At 41.0% G+C, this 17,669-nt stretch overlaps 1 protein-coding gene across 1 annotated transcript in view; it reads right to left on the reverse strand.

Moving 5' to 3' along the window:
* RYR2 (ryanodine receptor 2) overlaps positions 1-17,669 on the reverse strand; it is a 697,632-nt gene that overhangs the window by 142,285 nt on the left and 537,678 nt on the right. Inside the window, exons 66-71 of the mRNA XM_039529228.1 lie at positions 15,293-15,374; positions 11,179-11,309; positions 9,144-9,464; positions 6,665-6,905; positions 6,146-6,233; positions 83-175 (exon numbers count right to left, since the gene is read on the reverse strand). Of these exons, the coding sequence (XP_039385162.1) occupies positions 83-175; positions 6,146-6,233; positions 6,665-6,905; positions 9,144-9,464; positions 11,179-11,309; positions 15,293-15,374 (956 nt within the window). The remainder of the gene's footprint in view (positions 1-82; positions 176-6,145; positions 6,234-6,664; positions 6,906-9,143; positions 9,465-11,178; positions 11,310-15,292; positions 15,375-17,669) is intronic.

Raw genomic sequence — 17,669 nt, forward strand, 5'->3', positions numbered from 1 at the left:
ATTACAAACTACAAAACTAAAACACTAAGAGGAGAGAAAGCAAGATGAGATAACAACATTTAAACTTTGCAGCTTATTGTACCTTAGACATCTTGGATTTGGTGTCAGTAATAAGGAAAGACATGTTGTTGATTTCATTCTGTACCACAAAATTCTGCTCTTCCCTTTTGAAATTCTGAAATGTTACACAGGAGATTTCAGTTAAAAGCACTTATTACATGTGAGAAATCTGTCCATACAAGTCTTAAATAATAAATATGGGTTCACTGGAACTCTATAGAGTCCACAAAGTTACAGTATCTACGTTTTTAATGGATTCTTGAGAATGTGTTAAATTCTGGCATTATTTACATTGCACAAATCTCAGATTTTTATCTACTCTGAACATAAAGTGGATCTACAAACAGACATCCTCTTTTAAATGAAAGATGTATTTTTATTCTCAGAAGAGTCTGGTGCAGATTTGAAAATCTACTACGGAAAAGAGGAGGAAGGCAAAGAACTACTAGGAACTAATGATGTCAAAAAATACGGTCGAAATTTTAGCCACAGTGTTTAGAAAGCTCTTCAGAAACTATTGTTGTGCAGAAGAATCTGTGCAATATAATTAATTTGTATAAATGAAGTGAGCATTTTTATACCTGAAGTGAGCTTTAATTTCAATACTTTTCTCTAACACCTAAGGGAATATAATTTCCAACATGACATTAACATTTACATCTGAGCATGATATTTCAATAACATGACTCACTGAACTTGAATTTGCCCCTTTTCACATATGCAATAAGACTGCCATTACCAGCTTCTTGAACTGACAAATTCTGTTTTTTGGTGGTGGTGGTTTTTTTAAATGCACTTTTCATTGTTAACAACAGCCCACTGTGGATATTTGAAATTCCAGCTGTTAATTGTGATGAATCACATAAACCAGCAGTTCTCAACCAGGATCCGCGAGCCCTTTCAAGGAGGCTGCAGGGCCCTGCAGCTGAAACCCAGAGTCTGATTCCTGGCGACCCACGCAGGGCTGAAGCCGGGAGACGTGGGGCTGAATCCCCGAGCCCTGGTACTCCCTGTGGGGCATAAGCCCTGAGCCCATGGGCAGAATTGGGAACATGGAGGGCATTGCCCTCCCCCAAACTGCAGCACAAGAGCACGGCAGTCCCGGGGGCAGCTCCACACCTCCCCTCCCCCCAATCTCCTCTCCCTGCTCCCTGGCCTTGTCAGAGGTGGGAAGCCGGAGCCAGGCAGTGCGGAACAGCTGCTGCTCTGCCTGGTGCCATGGAGCAGGCAACTGCAACATCCCCTTTTCTCCTGCTGGTGCTCCGGGTTGAAGCTGCTCCTCAGCTCTCAGCCCCCTTTGCTCCTGCAAAGGCAGCTGGTAAGAGCCACCTCGGGGGGAGACCCGGCTCTGTGGCTGGCAGAACCCTCCAGGAACGGAGACCAGAGGGGAGACGTCCCTGCACGCAGCCCCTAGCTACTCCCCTCCCTGCTCCCTGAACTACCCCCCTGCCCACACACAGCACCTAGCTACCTCCTCTCTGCATCCACAGCCAGAGTTCCCTCTAATTTTCCCCACCCTTGTGCAGAATGAATTTTGTTGTGTACACCAATATGGAGGTGATGTGACACACATCACCTTCATATTGGTGCACATAACAAAATTCATGCGGTGGGGGTGGGGCTGAGGGGTTCTTGTGGGAGGAGGCTCAGGGCTGGGGCAGAGGGTTGGGGCTGCAGGATAGGACCCAGCAGGTCTGGGCCAGGGGAGGGCTGGCTGGGCTGCGCCTGGGCCCGATCCAGCTGCGGCTGGGTCTGGGCCGCTCCAGGCTGTAGGAGTCGGGGTCAGGGGAGGGGCGTCCCTCCCCAGCAGGTCCCCAGGTGGGTTCCCTAAGCGCCTATGCGGTGCTAAATAGGCTGCTGTGTGACCACACAGCTTACAGGGAACTTAGCCCACAGCTACCCGATGTGCATACTAGGTACCCCGTCCCTGCACCGTGTGTTACCCCCATGCCTGCACACAGCCCCTAGCTACCCCATTCCTGCACCCTAAGCTGTTTTCAAACTGTCAGAGCTAAGCCCCCCAACTTTGAGTTATAATTTTTGGTTGTCTCTCCCCCCAACCCAGAAAGGCCAGGTGGCCTTTTGAGGTGAGTCAGGGGATGGAGGTGGTGCTCCCAGCCTGGACCGCACCACGCGGAAGTGGCTCAAGCCCCACTGGCTCCTGCCCTCCCAAAACAGAAGTCAAACTACACCTATACCCAAGGCCCCTGCCCTCAGGGCACCCCCACCCCCACTGGGCCCTGGAATTTTTATAGCATGTCAAGGGGGGCCTCAGCAAGAAAAAGGTTGAGAACCCCTGACATAAACCACATGGTTTTACTTCTGTCCTCTGGCTGAACTAGCATAATTTTTATAATTTGGAAGAAGGTCTAAGGAAGCCGCTTTGTGTTTTAATCTCCTGTAGAGGTATCAGTTGATAGAGAGGCATCATCTAAACAGGATTAAGGAGTTTTGGAAAACTAAACACTTTCTACTCTTGCCAACACTAAATTTGGCTCCAAACATCCTGCCAGAAAAGTCTGATTACTGTAAAATATATAACCCGAGAGCAGAAATTAAATTTAATTTTGTCTTGTGACATTCACACAAAGTCATTGTGTTTCCTGAACTGTAATTCTATGTCACTAAATAAATGCATGTGTATACATAGTCCAAGCTGTGTAGGTTGCCCTCAGATCTTTATCTAAATTATGTAATTAACTCTGTGCCATGGCTCTAGTGAGGGATATTTGGAACACTGGATACTATTTTGTACAACAGGGAGGCAATCTCACACATTAGTATGAATGCTAGAGTATGTAAGCTTCCAAATTCACTCCGTGAGCATTCATGAGAGTGAAACTTGATCACTCAAACATTCAAAGGAAGTGAGCACAAAAATGGATGCAAGCACAGCCAAAGTAAATTCATTTTAAAGTATGTGTGAATATTCACAAAATTGTTCTCTTTATTCTCTAAGCTCTAATGATATGACAGATTTGAACTATATAGATAGGAACATTGTAGATAGATATAAAAATACAATGTTATTACTAGGGCTGGCTGGAAAACAGGAGTATTTTGTGGAAACTTTTCAGGTTTCAACAATTGCTTTTGTTCTACATCAGGACAACACCAAGACCCTTTGGAAAAACAGAGCAAGAAAGATAGGAATATTTAATTGCCCAGTGATTATGGCACAACCCTGAAATATGACACACCCAGGTTCAAGTCCCTTCTGTTCCTGATTCAGAACACACATCTTTGTGAAAAGTTTCCGTTTTTACAAATTAGCATTTTCCAACAAAAAATGTTTTCATCGAAAATTTCCCAACCAATTCTAGTAATTACACATGTACTGAATTCACATATTAGAAAGTGTTCATATTGAGAAAAATCATGTAGCCTTGATTAAGCACTATAAAATACTACAACAAAACTTCTATATATTTTACCTTAGCTATTTTTGTTCATTTTACATCAAATATTGTAGTCGAAAATAAAAAGATTTTACAAAATATGCTCTTCAGTTTGCACACCTTAAATGATTTTCCACATAATAAAATAACAAGCTAACCTAGCTAAACTTTGATGCAAACCTCCAAGGCATAAAATCAATTACTGATGGCAATGACTTTGCTATACTCCACTGCTTACCTGCAGGCAAATAAACTTTCTAAACTCAATCAAAAGTCTTTACATTTGAAAACTCTGACAGATTACAATAAAGCGTAAACTTATCCAGTTTCCATTTCAAATATGAATTATATTAGATAAAGGATTGTTGCCTCACATTTACATAGTGGAATGGCATAAAATGCAAATAGCATCACAATTAAATAAAAAATAATTGCCTAGATGTTATCATTCTGGTAATTCTGTCTATCTTAGGTTTTTCTATAGTGAGCATCACTAGAGTACCACTATTTAAAATACTGATCCAGCAAAGCACTTAAATATGTGTGTAAGTTTAAGCATGTGAGCAATCCCTTTTAACTGGCATGTTTAAAGTTATTAACATACTTATATGTTTTGCTGACTCAGCGCCTAATTGTTGAACAGGTATTTAGGCTGTGCCTGGTGGGGTTCATAGATAATGTTAGTTAAAGTACAGAAATGCTACAATACTATCACTCAGACTTGCAGAGCTGTGGTTATAGTGGGAAATGCAACTATGTAAAGATGACACTTCTTCACTTGCCTATTCCCTGTGAGTGTTCAGTCTCATCTTATTTTATTGGCAGTTTTCTTTTAGTAATTTTACTGCTTTTTACTCTTGAACACATCGTGAACTGCATTCTATTCTAAAGCACATATCAGTGAAGTTCATAGCTTAATTCTTAATGCACAATCTTTGTTGCTGGTGCTGGTGTACAAGCCAGAAATAACCCAGGTTGAGATCCCAGGATGAGTTTTGCAGGAATGGCATTAAGAGGAAATTTCCTAACTTGCAAATTAGTGAATCTCAGCTAGAAGTCACCAAGAGTATGTCTATACTGCAGTTAGACACCATGACTGGCCTGTGCCGGCTGACTCGGGTTCACATGGCTTGGGCTGCAGGGCTGTTTAACTGCAGCGTAGATGTTCCAGCTCAAGCTGCAGCCTGAGCTCTGGAACCCTCCCACCTTACAGGGTCCTAGAGGAGCCCAAGCTCCTGCCTGAGCCCAGACACCTACACAGCAATTAAACAGCCTCGCAGCCTGAGCCTTGCAAGCCCAACTCAGCTGGCACAGGCCAGCCGCGGGTGTCTAGCTGCAGTGCAGACATACCCCAAGAGGCAAACATGGAATCCCAGGACTTCTTTTACAGAGCATAACCCTGATTTAAAACATGCTGAGCTATTTGTCTGTTTGCTCTGTGCACTGAACTCCCATTGGCTTCAGTGAGACACCTTCTCATGCAGAGCAGTTACCAAAATGGCAAAGTAAGTGAAATGCTTTCCTGTGAATTCTGTTAAAGAAACAGAAATCTGCAATGCAGCGTTAATTCAGTGGAAGTAAAGTTACACATTCTCTTCAAAGAACTTCTAGATTTCAAGTCTGCCAGTCTCGCTGAGGACTCTTCTATTATATACGTTGTATCATAACCATGCCTATAGATTGAAGGAGGCCGGATATCCAGCTGTGGTGGGTAGATTTTACAATTCTGTGGTGAGTTACATCAATTTAAACTAATTGATTAGCTACATATTCAGACAAAGAAGGGAGTGCAGTGGGAAATATAAGGCTGGTGGCAAAAACTCAGTAATGACCATCTGTACAGGAGCCTTATGAAAGAAATACGAGTTCTCATGAATAAATACATATGGTCATAGAACTACAAGACATCACTGTATTTCTTCAACTCCACAGAACTTCAGGAGTGGCAGGAAATTAACAGCCATACACACCTCCTTGTCTATAGACCCCTCTCCATCATTATGTACGTTTTCTCATGCAACCGTTCAAAGATCATTACTGGTAGCAAACCGGAGACCCAAATTAGGACTACTCGTAGGCCTCGCAGCTCTCAAGTGGAAGAGACTGGCTACAAGGGATGACATGTTTAGCATCTTACAAAAAAAAGAGGATGGCAAACTCCTCATGATGAAGCACTTTTATCTGATTAATGGGGAGAAAATAATGCCGGCCTGAACAGAGAAAGTATGATCCATCCTCATAGCCAGAAAAAAAGTGTCAATGGTGATTTATAAGCAAGGAGGATAAACTGTGTTTGAGTCTATCTTGGAACATTGCAAAAGGAAACCTCAAGTAAGGCAATCAGAATCGGCTTCCCCACACATTTTAGGATTATTACAAATTATCCCATGATGGTCCCCACCAGTTTTGCTTGAACGATGCACCCACCTGTATGATCCAATGTACCTGATTTACTGTTTGGCTGATGCATCAGTAGAGCTATGTTGTATTGCACTGTATATCTATCGTTGTTGTGTCATATGGTTAAAGCAATCAGAATACTGTTAAAGAAAATGGAAATCTGCCTGGGCAGGGGGCAATGCACACTTGCACCTCCTTCTCAAAGGATGGACATTGCTTTTAGTTAACTAACTGACCCATCTGCCAAGAAAACCAATGTAAAATAAAAATTGTAAGAATTTACTTACATGGGATTTTGACCAGTAAACGAATACCTCAGCCACCATGCGGAACAGCTCCTCTGCTTCCGGGTTGGGTTCTTTCAGCCATTTTGCCCTAAAATTAGATAACAACAAGGAAAAAAAACTTAGCGATGATCCTTTCTGGCTTAGATAATGCAATTGTAACATTTTGCTTTGAAATAAATTTTTAACATGATATCACCAGGAAAAAAGTAGAACAACGTGCATGTGTTTTAATTTATGTTAAAGTGGCCTTTTGATGCCCCACTTCAACATCTGAATACAGTTTCCCCATAATAATAGGTAAAATGCAACAGGAAATTATTTATTGTGATTTTTCTCCAAATCCCTTTCCTAAAATTGCAGTAAGTCTGCAATAAGGTACTGTTAATGTCACTTTAAAATTAATTGTGTGAAGAAAAGTTATGTAAATTCAGTGTAGAACATAATCAAAACACAAAATGAAGTATCAAGAAACATAACTAGGTTTTGAAAGGATTCACTAATTTGTTTTTTTCCACATACCTGTTATAGTCCACAAATCTAATCAACAAAGGGTAGAAGGCATAGAGGTCCCGTGCCAAAATGGTGAACTCATCTAGGATAAGCAGTTCAGCCTCAGACATGTCACCTCTGCCTTCTGCTCTTAGATGGTCTTCATCTGATACAACCGTTGCTGCTTTTTTCTTCAACTTATCCATCAGTGGCAGGAAGTGGGTCTTTAAAAGCTGGGGCTTCACTTTGCTTATGATAGGCTGGGAAAACACTATTTAAGGCAAATCAATACTATAATAAACACCTGACCACAAAGTGTAATCCAAAACCTTTACCTTTTCTCTCCTGTATTTTATTTTAAAGAACAAGGGTGAAATCCTGGTCCCATTTAAAGTCAATGGGAGCTCTGCACTGACTTCAGTGGGGCCACAAGTTCATTTTGTTAGTGTGAAAACAGGGATTCAAATTAGCTAATACCATGCTAAACACTTAAGACCATGAAACTTGTCTTATATCTACTCCAGTACTTTGCCTTAAGAAAATTAAAAAGTTTCATAAAGTATGTAAATGTTGTGCAGTGATGTATGTGGGGGATCAATCGTTCCTGAGCTCTTAGCTCTTCTTTCGCACAGTATTGTTTGGCTTGGCTGAAAGGAGGAAGTACTGGAAATCTCATTTGGGAGCTTGCGCTAGTAATTGCCAGACCCATTTTGCATTTGCACAAGCCTGGATATGTTATGAATACACATTTGAACTTTTGGGATCTCACCTGGACTAAATGAGCCTCTGAAAATGTCGAGAAGCACCCATCACTCAGCCACTTAAAATATCTAGGGCGAGTTTTCTGCAAATCCACTCATCCAAAGGGTAATCCTTAAGGAAGTATTTAGCCAGTGTTTGTTTAGATAACAAACACCTACAATACATTTCGTAGATTGTAAGTAATTTGCAACAGGGAACATGTTTGCCTATATTATTTTACAGTGACTATCAAAATGGGGGTCCAGACCTGTATGTTACCAAAAACGTAAGCATCAAAAACAACAGAAAGACAATAAGCATTGAAAAGTCATGTGAAATTGAATCAGGGGACAGAAGTGACTTTTCCAGGAAGATGATAAAGTTTTACAAGGTGACAAATCAACAAATCAACTGTGTTTTCAGCCTTTCACCTTTGTGATTTTCAATAAGACCCAATGTAGTATCGTCTTTCCTAAAAAAAAAAAAAACCACCTAAAAGTGAGCTATGAACTGCCATCCATCTCAAAGGAGTGTATGCTGAAGTGGAAATTCTGATATTTTTTATGATTCCTATGAGGGCCTCAGTTTCCCTGTGCTTTGCATTCCTATGCATGGAGTGTAAAAAGCTGCCCATGGGGCAAAGCAGAGGATATGAGGGTTGAGTCATGTAACTGTTTGGGGTGGTATGAATGGGTCATTAAAGGATTGGCTGGAACCAACCCGTATCAGTGGAGGATCCAGAAAGACAGTGGGAACCCCAATGGCCAGGACATTCACATCTAGCAACCAACAGCCAAGAAGAAGGAGATTCCCCCCAATATCTCTTCATGGAGAAGCAGAGCAAAGGCTACAGCTGTAGAACAAAGCAGAAAGGAGTCAGATGGCTGGGTTAAGAGTTGGCCTTTGGAGAAACACAAGAACACACACACCTGGGACTAGGAACCGAGACAGAGAGAGAACCTAGATAGCTTTGATGGTAGCATGGCTCAAGGGAGCCCTGGCCTAACGTTGGCCATGCAGCACTCTTAACCTTTGCTTCTCTACCCTAACCTAAGGACTTTCAGACTCTGTACATCAGGTGACAAATAAATTGTTGCCTTGTTTGGAAAAGGCTGCCTGGAGTCGCTGCAAATAATCACTACGAGCACTGCACCCTGAAGGGACACAGCACAAGCCTTCCGCAGGAGTCTGGCTTTGGCTGGACTCACTGCAAGGAACCATAGAGACAGACAGGGTTTGTTGGTGCCTGATGGCTCAGTTGTGGATCCTTGGGCCCCAAGCACACTAAAGGGATCACACTCCCAAGGGACTAGTTAGAAACTAGGGCATTGGACAGACCCTGTGGAATGGTGACAGGGTGTTAATCATAAAGCCTAATGACAACACTTCAAAACCCAGATTTTGGAATAGCACACAACTGCCTTCTGTACATATAGATAAATTGGTGGCACAAATATAATTCTTTCAGTTCAGTAAATGGCATATTACAATGCAGGGATGGCCATGCTTTTGAAGGAGGGAAATTTATTATGAAGTTCAATACGATATATACCAATTATTTTAAAATATATCATCTCTCTTTCAAAGAACTGCTGTCTTATTGTTTCATTTAATTAGACTTTGTATTATTCAAAGAGACTGTAAAATATGGGCTTGATTCTCTTCCAACTTCAAGTGGGGTAAATATAGAGTAAATCCACTGAAGTCAATGTGAACTGATGTAAGTGAGAAAAGAATCAGACCCAAATTATTCATCTTCAAATCTTACCTGCTAATCTCTTCATCCAGGCTCCCTCATCAATACCTAGGTTGTTATAGATGATTTTCAGTATGTTACCCAACAGAGTGTTCATGTGCTCTGAGGTCAAGGCTGTGCAGCACATTTCAGCCTTGTCAGGATTGTTTTCTGGCCCATGTTCCCACCAGTGTGACATGTAGCTACACAGCATAGGCAGTATCACTTCCATTATATGTGGCATTTGTGTGTAACGAATACCAGACTCTGCCAATTCCACTATTTCTTCCATTAACTTCTCCAGGGAAGGAATTTTTGGACAAACCTCTTCTACACTGATTGGCAAATTAAGGGCTAGAAAATAAAAAAAAAAATGTATCACAAAGAGAAAACACACATAAAATATTTATATCCAAATGTTTTTTCATTCTACTTTTATTTTCTCTTTCACAAGATGTCCATCTGGCTGATAAAGCTTTAGACACAAAGAATGAATGCTTTTATGGAACTGAGTAGAGAGTTATACATCAGCTCCAATGGAAGTGTCAACTTGTGTAGTAAGATTAGTGCCAGTACTGAAGTTGGAGCCAAATTGTTTGTATCTGCCTATACTCTGGGCTGTTTTTCAAAATCAGGCTACGTCTCATTTTAACACTGAATACATCATACATATTTGTTCACAGAGCTGCATTAATGCTTGCTTAATTGAAGTTTGGAAAGCATTTTGAAATCCTCAATAAAAGTAAATTCAAATTATTATTATTACTATTAATAAAAGGATATTTCTTTCCACAAGAGACAGTATAGGCTACGGTGGATGTACTACAATTACCAGAACATATTACTTATTAATATAGACAATGACATTTGCCAGACAGACTACTGTAGCTCTATAGAAGAATGAATTAGTTGCTCTTCTTTTAAAATTGAGTGGGTGAAGTTATACATAAGATGCCATTAAGTAATTGTTGTATACTATAGCATAGTGTTTTTCATTTTTTCAATACACCTCTACCTCGATATAACGCTGTCCTCGGGAGCCAAAAAATCTTACCGCATTATAGGTGAAACCGCATTATATCGAACTTGCTTTGATCCGCTGGAGCGCGCAGCCCCTCCCCTTCCCCCCCCCCCCCCCGGAGCGCTGCTTTACCACGTTATATCCGAATTCATGTTATATCAGGTCGCGTTATATTGGGGTAGAGGTGTATTTGTGGTATGCATTAAATTTAAAGTGAGACATACCAAAATAAAATTATATTCTATAGGTAGCTGTTGAGTTTTTAATTTCACCCATAGTAGTTTAAAATAATACAAGTTAATCAGTAGAACCTCTAAAATATTTCCAATAGGGAATAGCATGAGGCACAGCATTTATTCCCCAACTATGTTTTTATTAAATAGCCCTCTGAAGGGGCATCTACATGAACAAATGTTTACTTATTTGTATTTGCCTTTGCTGTGGTATTTCCTACACTTAAAATACACAGTACACCACAGCAAGCAATTTATGTCATGCTATCCTAAGTATTTACTTGTTAAGGGCATACAATGTATCAAAATATTTAGCCCCAATTAAAGATACAGATAAGTCCCAGAAAGAGTTGAGGCTGAAAATGAGAGATGAGGAACTAAAACTGTTCATTAAGATATGCTATTTTATTTATGATAGTAGGCAGTATTAAAATCTCTACCCGTGTACGACATATAAAATCTTATATAAAAGCACTTATTTATATACAATACAAATAGCTTCTGATATTACAAATTTATTCCATTTTGCAATGTATCAACATGATCAGAATGAGGTGGGACTAGTTTAGCAAGTTAATTCCAAAATAATAAGAATATCTCCATATGCAATATTGGGCAGCTCAAAAAGGAATGAAAAACATTGAGTTTTGCAAGATTTAACCTACCATTCTAGCAAATGAATACAACAGATCAGTAAATGAAAGGGAGGATTGTTGTAATAGAAAATGTATGTAAAAATGCAGTGAATAAGACAACCACAATTGTGTGTGAAATCCAGATGTTAAAATGCCTGCCTGTGAGGTTCTGGATGTACCTGCTCTGTCTCTTGCAGACTTGGTGTTGTAGATAGAGTAGGTATTATGTTTGTTCAGATGAGTTTCCAAAAAGGCCACAGGGAAGGCACCAGCAAAAGCAGCCAAACATTCTCCTAAGGCTGAGCGCTGCCTGTGAATTCACAAATGCTCATCGTTATATATATACACACACATTTTTTTCTGATTGAATATACGCAGAGCTAGTTCAGTACCATCCTTCCTTTTATTACAAACTATAATGTTCGCAAAGAGAGAATCTGCTACATGATTATAACTACAAACACAGTAACAGAAAAATACATTTAACAGATATCTGAGGACATTAACCTTCTGCCATTACACAAATAAAATGTTATATATAAAATGTCAAAGCTGGGCCTACTTATATTTGCCGAGAGCTACCAAGGAGCATACAAGGAAAACACAGCACTAGTATAATAACAATAACGATAGTAATCCTATTATTTTCCTCTCAATTTCCAATAATACTGACTAAACTGTGTCTCCTACTGAGAGAATGCTACCGAATAAGCTGATGGATCAAGAGGCCAAATGTTACCACCATTATATCTAAATGATAACTGGAGGGCATTTCTCCTTTTTGTGAGATAAGTAATAATCATCTCCTGGGCTTGCCCAAAAGCCAAAGTCTGATATAGACGGGATATTGTTATCACTGAATTATTCAGATATACTCTCAAGTTTTTATTATGCTAAAACTTTTGCTGTATTCCCACCCCTGTAAATTATAACCACCCAGTCTGATTCCTTCTGATATAGAAGAAAATGTGTCAGTCTATGCTATCTGAGACATGTCTCCCCTCAACTTTGGAACCCCAAGGCCCACCGGTGTGGCTTGTCACACAGAAAAAAAAATTGTCACAGAAAAGAAATTACTCCCATCTCAAGGAGGCAAAGAAATCCTGGTCCCACAGAATATCTTAAAACCAAAAGAGTTGACATAAAAACATGTAGGGAGTATGTTGTTGTAGAAAAAATGATATTGTTTAAATAAAAAAAATATTTGTGGTTACCAATTTTCCTATATAGAGGAGATATTAGATCCCACAGTCAAGTCAATTTTATTGTAGTACGTGATTGTCAAAATGACTATCAGGTGTTGTACCATTCTGAAAACCTTGTGGACAGCTTTAAATAAAGATAGTATCAAGAGATGAACAAGCCATTTTTAATTTCTTTTGGACTAAAACATGCGTGAGAAAGTAAGAATCAAACTAGAGAACTTGAGGAGATTCCTAGAAGTCACAGAAATTCTGCAGTTTGGTCAAAATCCTGCCTTCCTTTCTGACCCAGGAGAAAGGAGAAACCTGGAGTTTCTGCTGTAACAGAATGCCATTGAATTCCCAATTCATAATACCCACAATAAACACAGGAACTTCAGCTTCTGACGCCATCATATCTCTCATAGCTATTTCCCCTCCTGATTTCCTCCCTGACGTACATAATGTCCACGCGAAAAGAACATGTTTCACATACATCTATAAGATAGCATGCTATCCGCTTTCTATATGCATTGATGTTTGTGGACTTTAATAGATGAAAGAGGCCACTTCACTTTCACAATAGCTCTTGTGAGAGTCAATATATAATTTCATATAAGACCAATATGTAAAATATATGCCACTTGGAGAGCATTCACTTGAAATTGCATATATTTTTATTCCGCATTGGAGAGTAATTATTTTTAAATTTAATTCTATTCATGATTAGATGGGGTGACAAGTGGGGGTGATGTCAAAGGCGGAAGGGGCCATGTTTGTTGTGAGCACAGCGTTATAGATAGATAGCAGTTCTGAAGGCAGTAGCCATTTGGAGTACAGTGATTATGCATCTCTCTCTAGAGTTAAAGCAGCAAAGAATCCTGTGGCACCTTATAAGGTGCCACAGGATTCTTTGCTGCTTTTACAGATCCAGATTAACATGGCTACCCCTCTGATACTCTCTAGAGTTACACATCCTTCCACTCTTATTAGCTAATAATGACTCTTTGATAGAATATAAGGTTTTCCAGACTAAGGGCTACTGAGAAATAACATCTGTCATCATGCAAATTGGAGCCCTTTTACCAGGATGCAGTGATTTGTAAAAGAAACAAGTTTACATAGTACAGAATCCCTTAATTTTGATAGCTGAAACAATGTAACTTATATTGACTTGTTGCAACCTTACATTCTGACTCCAAAACTGGTTGCCAGGCGTCCAGTTTTCGACTGGAATGTCTGGTCGAAAAGGGACCCTGGAGGCTCTGGTCAGCACCACTTACCTATCTTTTAAAATTCCAGTTGGTGGTGCAGGGGGACTAAGGCAGGCTCCCTGCCTGCACTGGCTCCACGCGGCTCCCAGAAGTGGCCAACATGTCCCTGCGGCCCCTAGACACACAGGTAATCAGGGAAGCTTTGTGCACTGCCACCACCCCGAGTGCTGGCTCCTCAGATCCCATTGGCCAGGAACTACGACCAATAGGAGCTGCAGGGGTGGCACTTGTGGGTGTAAGCAGCATTCACTGTGCCGAGCTGCCCTGCAGACATGCCATCCGCTTCCGGGAGCCACAGGAAGCCTGCCTTAATCCTACTGCGCTGCTGACCAGGAGCTGCCCTAAGTCAGAACCCCCTCCTGTACCCTAACTCCCTCCTAGAGCCTGCACCTAATCCCCTACCCCAGCCCTGAGCCCCCTCCTGCACTCAAACTCCCTCCTGGAGCCTGCACCCTGCACTGCCTCCCACACCCCAACCCCTGTCCCAGCACTGAGCTCCCTCCTAGACCCCAAACCCCTCATCCCCCGCCCCACCCCAAAGCACCCCCCCAGCCGGAGCGCACACACCCTCCCAGACCCTTGCCCCAGTCCAGTGAAAGTGAGTGAGGGTGTGGGAGAGCGAGCAATGGAGGGAAGAATGATGGAGTGAATGGGGACGGGGCCTGGGTGGGGTCTGAGAGAGGGTGGGGCAGGGGCGAGGCATTCAGTTTTGTGTGATAAGAAAGTTGGCAACCCTAACCGTACACAAGGTATGAAAATTAATGGAAGGGGGTAGAGAACAGACACCCTGGCAAGGAAGTGGTTGTTACACTCCTCAGTGCTATTCTGGGTCTGCTACTGCTTTGCTGTGACCTTGAGCAGGTCACTTGATCTCCCCTATTTGTCAGTTTCCCCCTCTGCAGACTGTAGATAATTAAGCCTACTGGGATGTTGCAGAGTGTTGTAAGGTTTAATTAGTGTTTTGATGAAAGTGTGATATAAGTACAAAGGGTTATGAATAAAGTTCTCTCTCTGTCGTGCTTTATGGCCTATTTGACTGATTCTGTAGAATCACTGATTATTTTCAACAGTGATTTTTTGAGAATGAGTCCATCCAGACTGGATTCAAGATTCAGTCTTGAATTTTATAGCTCAGATCCACCTCTACTTGAAGTACAAATGCAAAAAGTACATTTTTGATGCATTATGATTTTTTCATTTGATTTGTTAATAGAATCATGAATGACAAAATTCAGTAATTCTGACTGGATTTCTTACCCATTAGAATGAAATTGTAAAATGAATATATAACATTTTATTTACAAAATGTGAAAACACCAAGTTTTTAATATCAGTCATGAACAAAAATAAATGAGGGATAACCATAAAATATAGTACAGTTAATCAATCTACAAGCAACAATTATAAAACTAATTGTAATGAAAATTTGCAATTTCCGCTTCTGGAACTCAAATTGTCTAAGTTCCCCTTGCAAATAATACTGCTTGTATTATACAAAAAAGTCAGATCCTGCAGTCCCAATGGAAGTAAGAAATATATTTTAGACTAAGAACCTTTTCAGTTCTAATTGAAGACTATCTTTTTATACAGTTACATGCAAATGTTTTAAAAATTATAATAAATCCAGTATAGTTATTACCATAACTCCCTTTTCTATTAAGGGGTACTTGTTTTTTGCCCTCCCCTTCCCTCCAACTTCTCCCCACACTCCTTTTTGTGCTTTATTAAAACTTCCACCTTGAAAAACCACATTCTAATAAAGAATGCACATGATGGCTACGTATACAACTAAGTGTATACATGAAGATTACAATTATGTACATGCTTTTTCATCTTACCGCTCCACATAGATACTCTTGCTGGTTCCTAGAGAGTACAAGCTGGCCAATATTCTGTAACAAGAGACCTGAACATCTTCCACTACGGGAAAGGGGCAGAGAAGTAGGAGAAAAAGGTTTTACTGCATTCCATTTTAGTAGTACATAGTGGGCTTAAAATATAGAGACAATCTAATTATATTTGACTTGACAACCTGCATACTAATGAGTACAAGCTACCAAACATCATCTATAGAAATCACTGTGTAAATACAAAAAGTAGTCTGATGGCCAGATGCTGAAATAGCTTTTTATGAAAAATTTCCACTTAATTCAATAGAAAGCATATACTGAGAACAATATCATATTTAATGTACCATTAGCATGGCTCTATATTTCTGTGAAAAATAGCAAACCATCTTTGTTAGGATAATGCATAGTTATAGAAGCTGAGATTTAATTTATTAAATAATCCATGCAATACGGTATACTGAATCTTTTCCAATTGCTAGCAGTACTTTAAAAGCAGGGAATTCCCACAGCAATTATATAAAGTGTTAAATGAGTAAAAGGAAAATATAATCAGGGAACTAACCAATTTAAGAATGCATTATGCTTTGTAAAATATACAACAGTGGGAAAATACTCTTGCTGAACAGATTTTTACTTTTGTAAATTATATTTAATGATATTATCTCATTTTTAGACAAAGCTACAGGTAAATAGCATCTAAATGATGTATTCATTAGTCAGGCAAGGGAACCAAAACAAAATGATCATCTGATCCCCCCAACAATTTTTCTCTTCATTGCTTGTTTTAGGAATCACAATCATCACATTATGAATTCTAGTGTAAAGAACAACATTGTTTTTCCATGTGCAGTTGTAAAAAACTGAATTGATCAAATTGGGGAGAAAAAATTGATGATATGGCTCCCTTCCCCCCTAAAAAGTGATTACATTACAACTTTTTCTCAGTTTTCCACATTCTTTTTTTCAATTCCCCTATGCTATTTTTTCAGCAAATAGCATTGAGAGATTGGGGTTATGTTTTTTTGAAATTTCCCATGAATGAGAAATTCCCCCCAAAATTGTTTTGGAAACACTAACATATGGTATTTCTGAAACAAAATATACTCCACAGACGGGCAAGAGTAGTGAAATGGACAAAGAAGCTAAATTTCAGTCAGCAGCAGCTGGGGGCCCCAGAGTTTGTGGCTCTGGCACAGCCTGCCCTGCAGAGAGCCCTGGGCCAGGGACCACAGGGCTTCCAAAATCCTGGGTCAGCTGGCTCCATAGGCTGCCTGACTCTAAGGGAAGCTGGTTCAGCAGGCTTCAGGTTGCTCTGGAGCCCTGGACATTGGAAGAACATCCCAGGACCTCCACGCTCCCAGCTCTGCAGCAGGGAACCTAGAAGCCCTGAGAGGCCCAGCTACAGTCCAAGTTCTCAGGGCTTCCATGCTCTCTACTGCAGAGCCAGTTTTGCCAGGCTCCCAGTTCCATGGCAGGGAGTTTGGAAGCCCTGAGAGCCCCCAGTTCAGGGCTTTCAGGCAGGGCCGGCTCCAGGGTTTTTGCTGCCCTAAGCGGCGGGGAAAAAAAAAAGCCACAATCGTGATCGGCGGCAGCTTCACTGTGCCACTTTCTTCTTCGACAGCAATTTGGCAGCAGGTCCTTCCCTCCGAGAGGGACCGAGGGACCTGCCGCCGAATTGCCACCAAAGAGCTTGACGTGCCGCCCCTCCTCCTTGGCCACCCCAAGCATCTGCTTGCTGAGCTGGTGCCTGGAGCCGGCCCTGCTTTCAGGCTCCCAACTCTATGGCAGGGGGCCTGGAAACACTGGCATGGTGCTACTACCCCATAGCCAAAGACCCTGGAAACTAGGGCTCCCCAGCTGCCTGGCAGTCAGAACTTTGACTGTGATTCGACTACAGTTCACTCAACCCGATTCACGTTCACATTCACATTTCAGGTTCAATGAACCAGCAGTTTCTGAAAAAACTCTGTTTCACTGGACATTTTCCAACCAGCTCTAGTTACAACTGCCTGCTAAAGGGCCTGAGGTTTTTTTTTTTTTAGCTCAAGCTGTAGAGATTCATGCTTTTAGCTCTGGGGTCCCCAGTTCAAGATGGTGTGTACATCACACAAGTGGGAGCTCATCCAGGCGTTGAGCAGATGTGGGCCTCCGACACTCAGGACGAGCACATTCTGTCCAGAGGAAGTACATAACTCAGTAGTCTCTGTGCTACATACCCCCCACTGTGTCCGGTCTACAGACAATCTGAGATTGTTACCATCCCAGCTACAGACTGGCTTTTTAGTTCAAGCTACTTTCAGCTCTGCAGGTCTTCTGTTCAATACCCACTGTCAGCCAAGGTGATGGCCATTACACTAGTATAAAT

This window comes from Mauremys reevesii, linkage group 3 (assembly GCF_016161935.1).
Source record: "Mauremys reevesii isolate NIE-2019 linkage group 3, ASM1616193v1, whole genome shotgun sequence".
NCBI lineage: Eukaryota > Metazoa > Chordata > Testudines > Geoemydidae > Mauremys > Mauremys reevesii.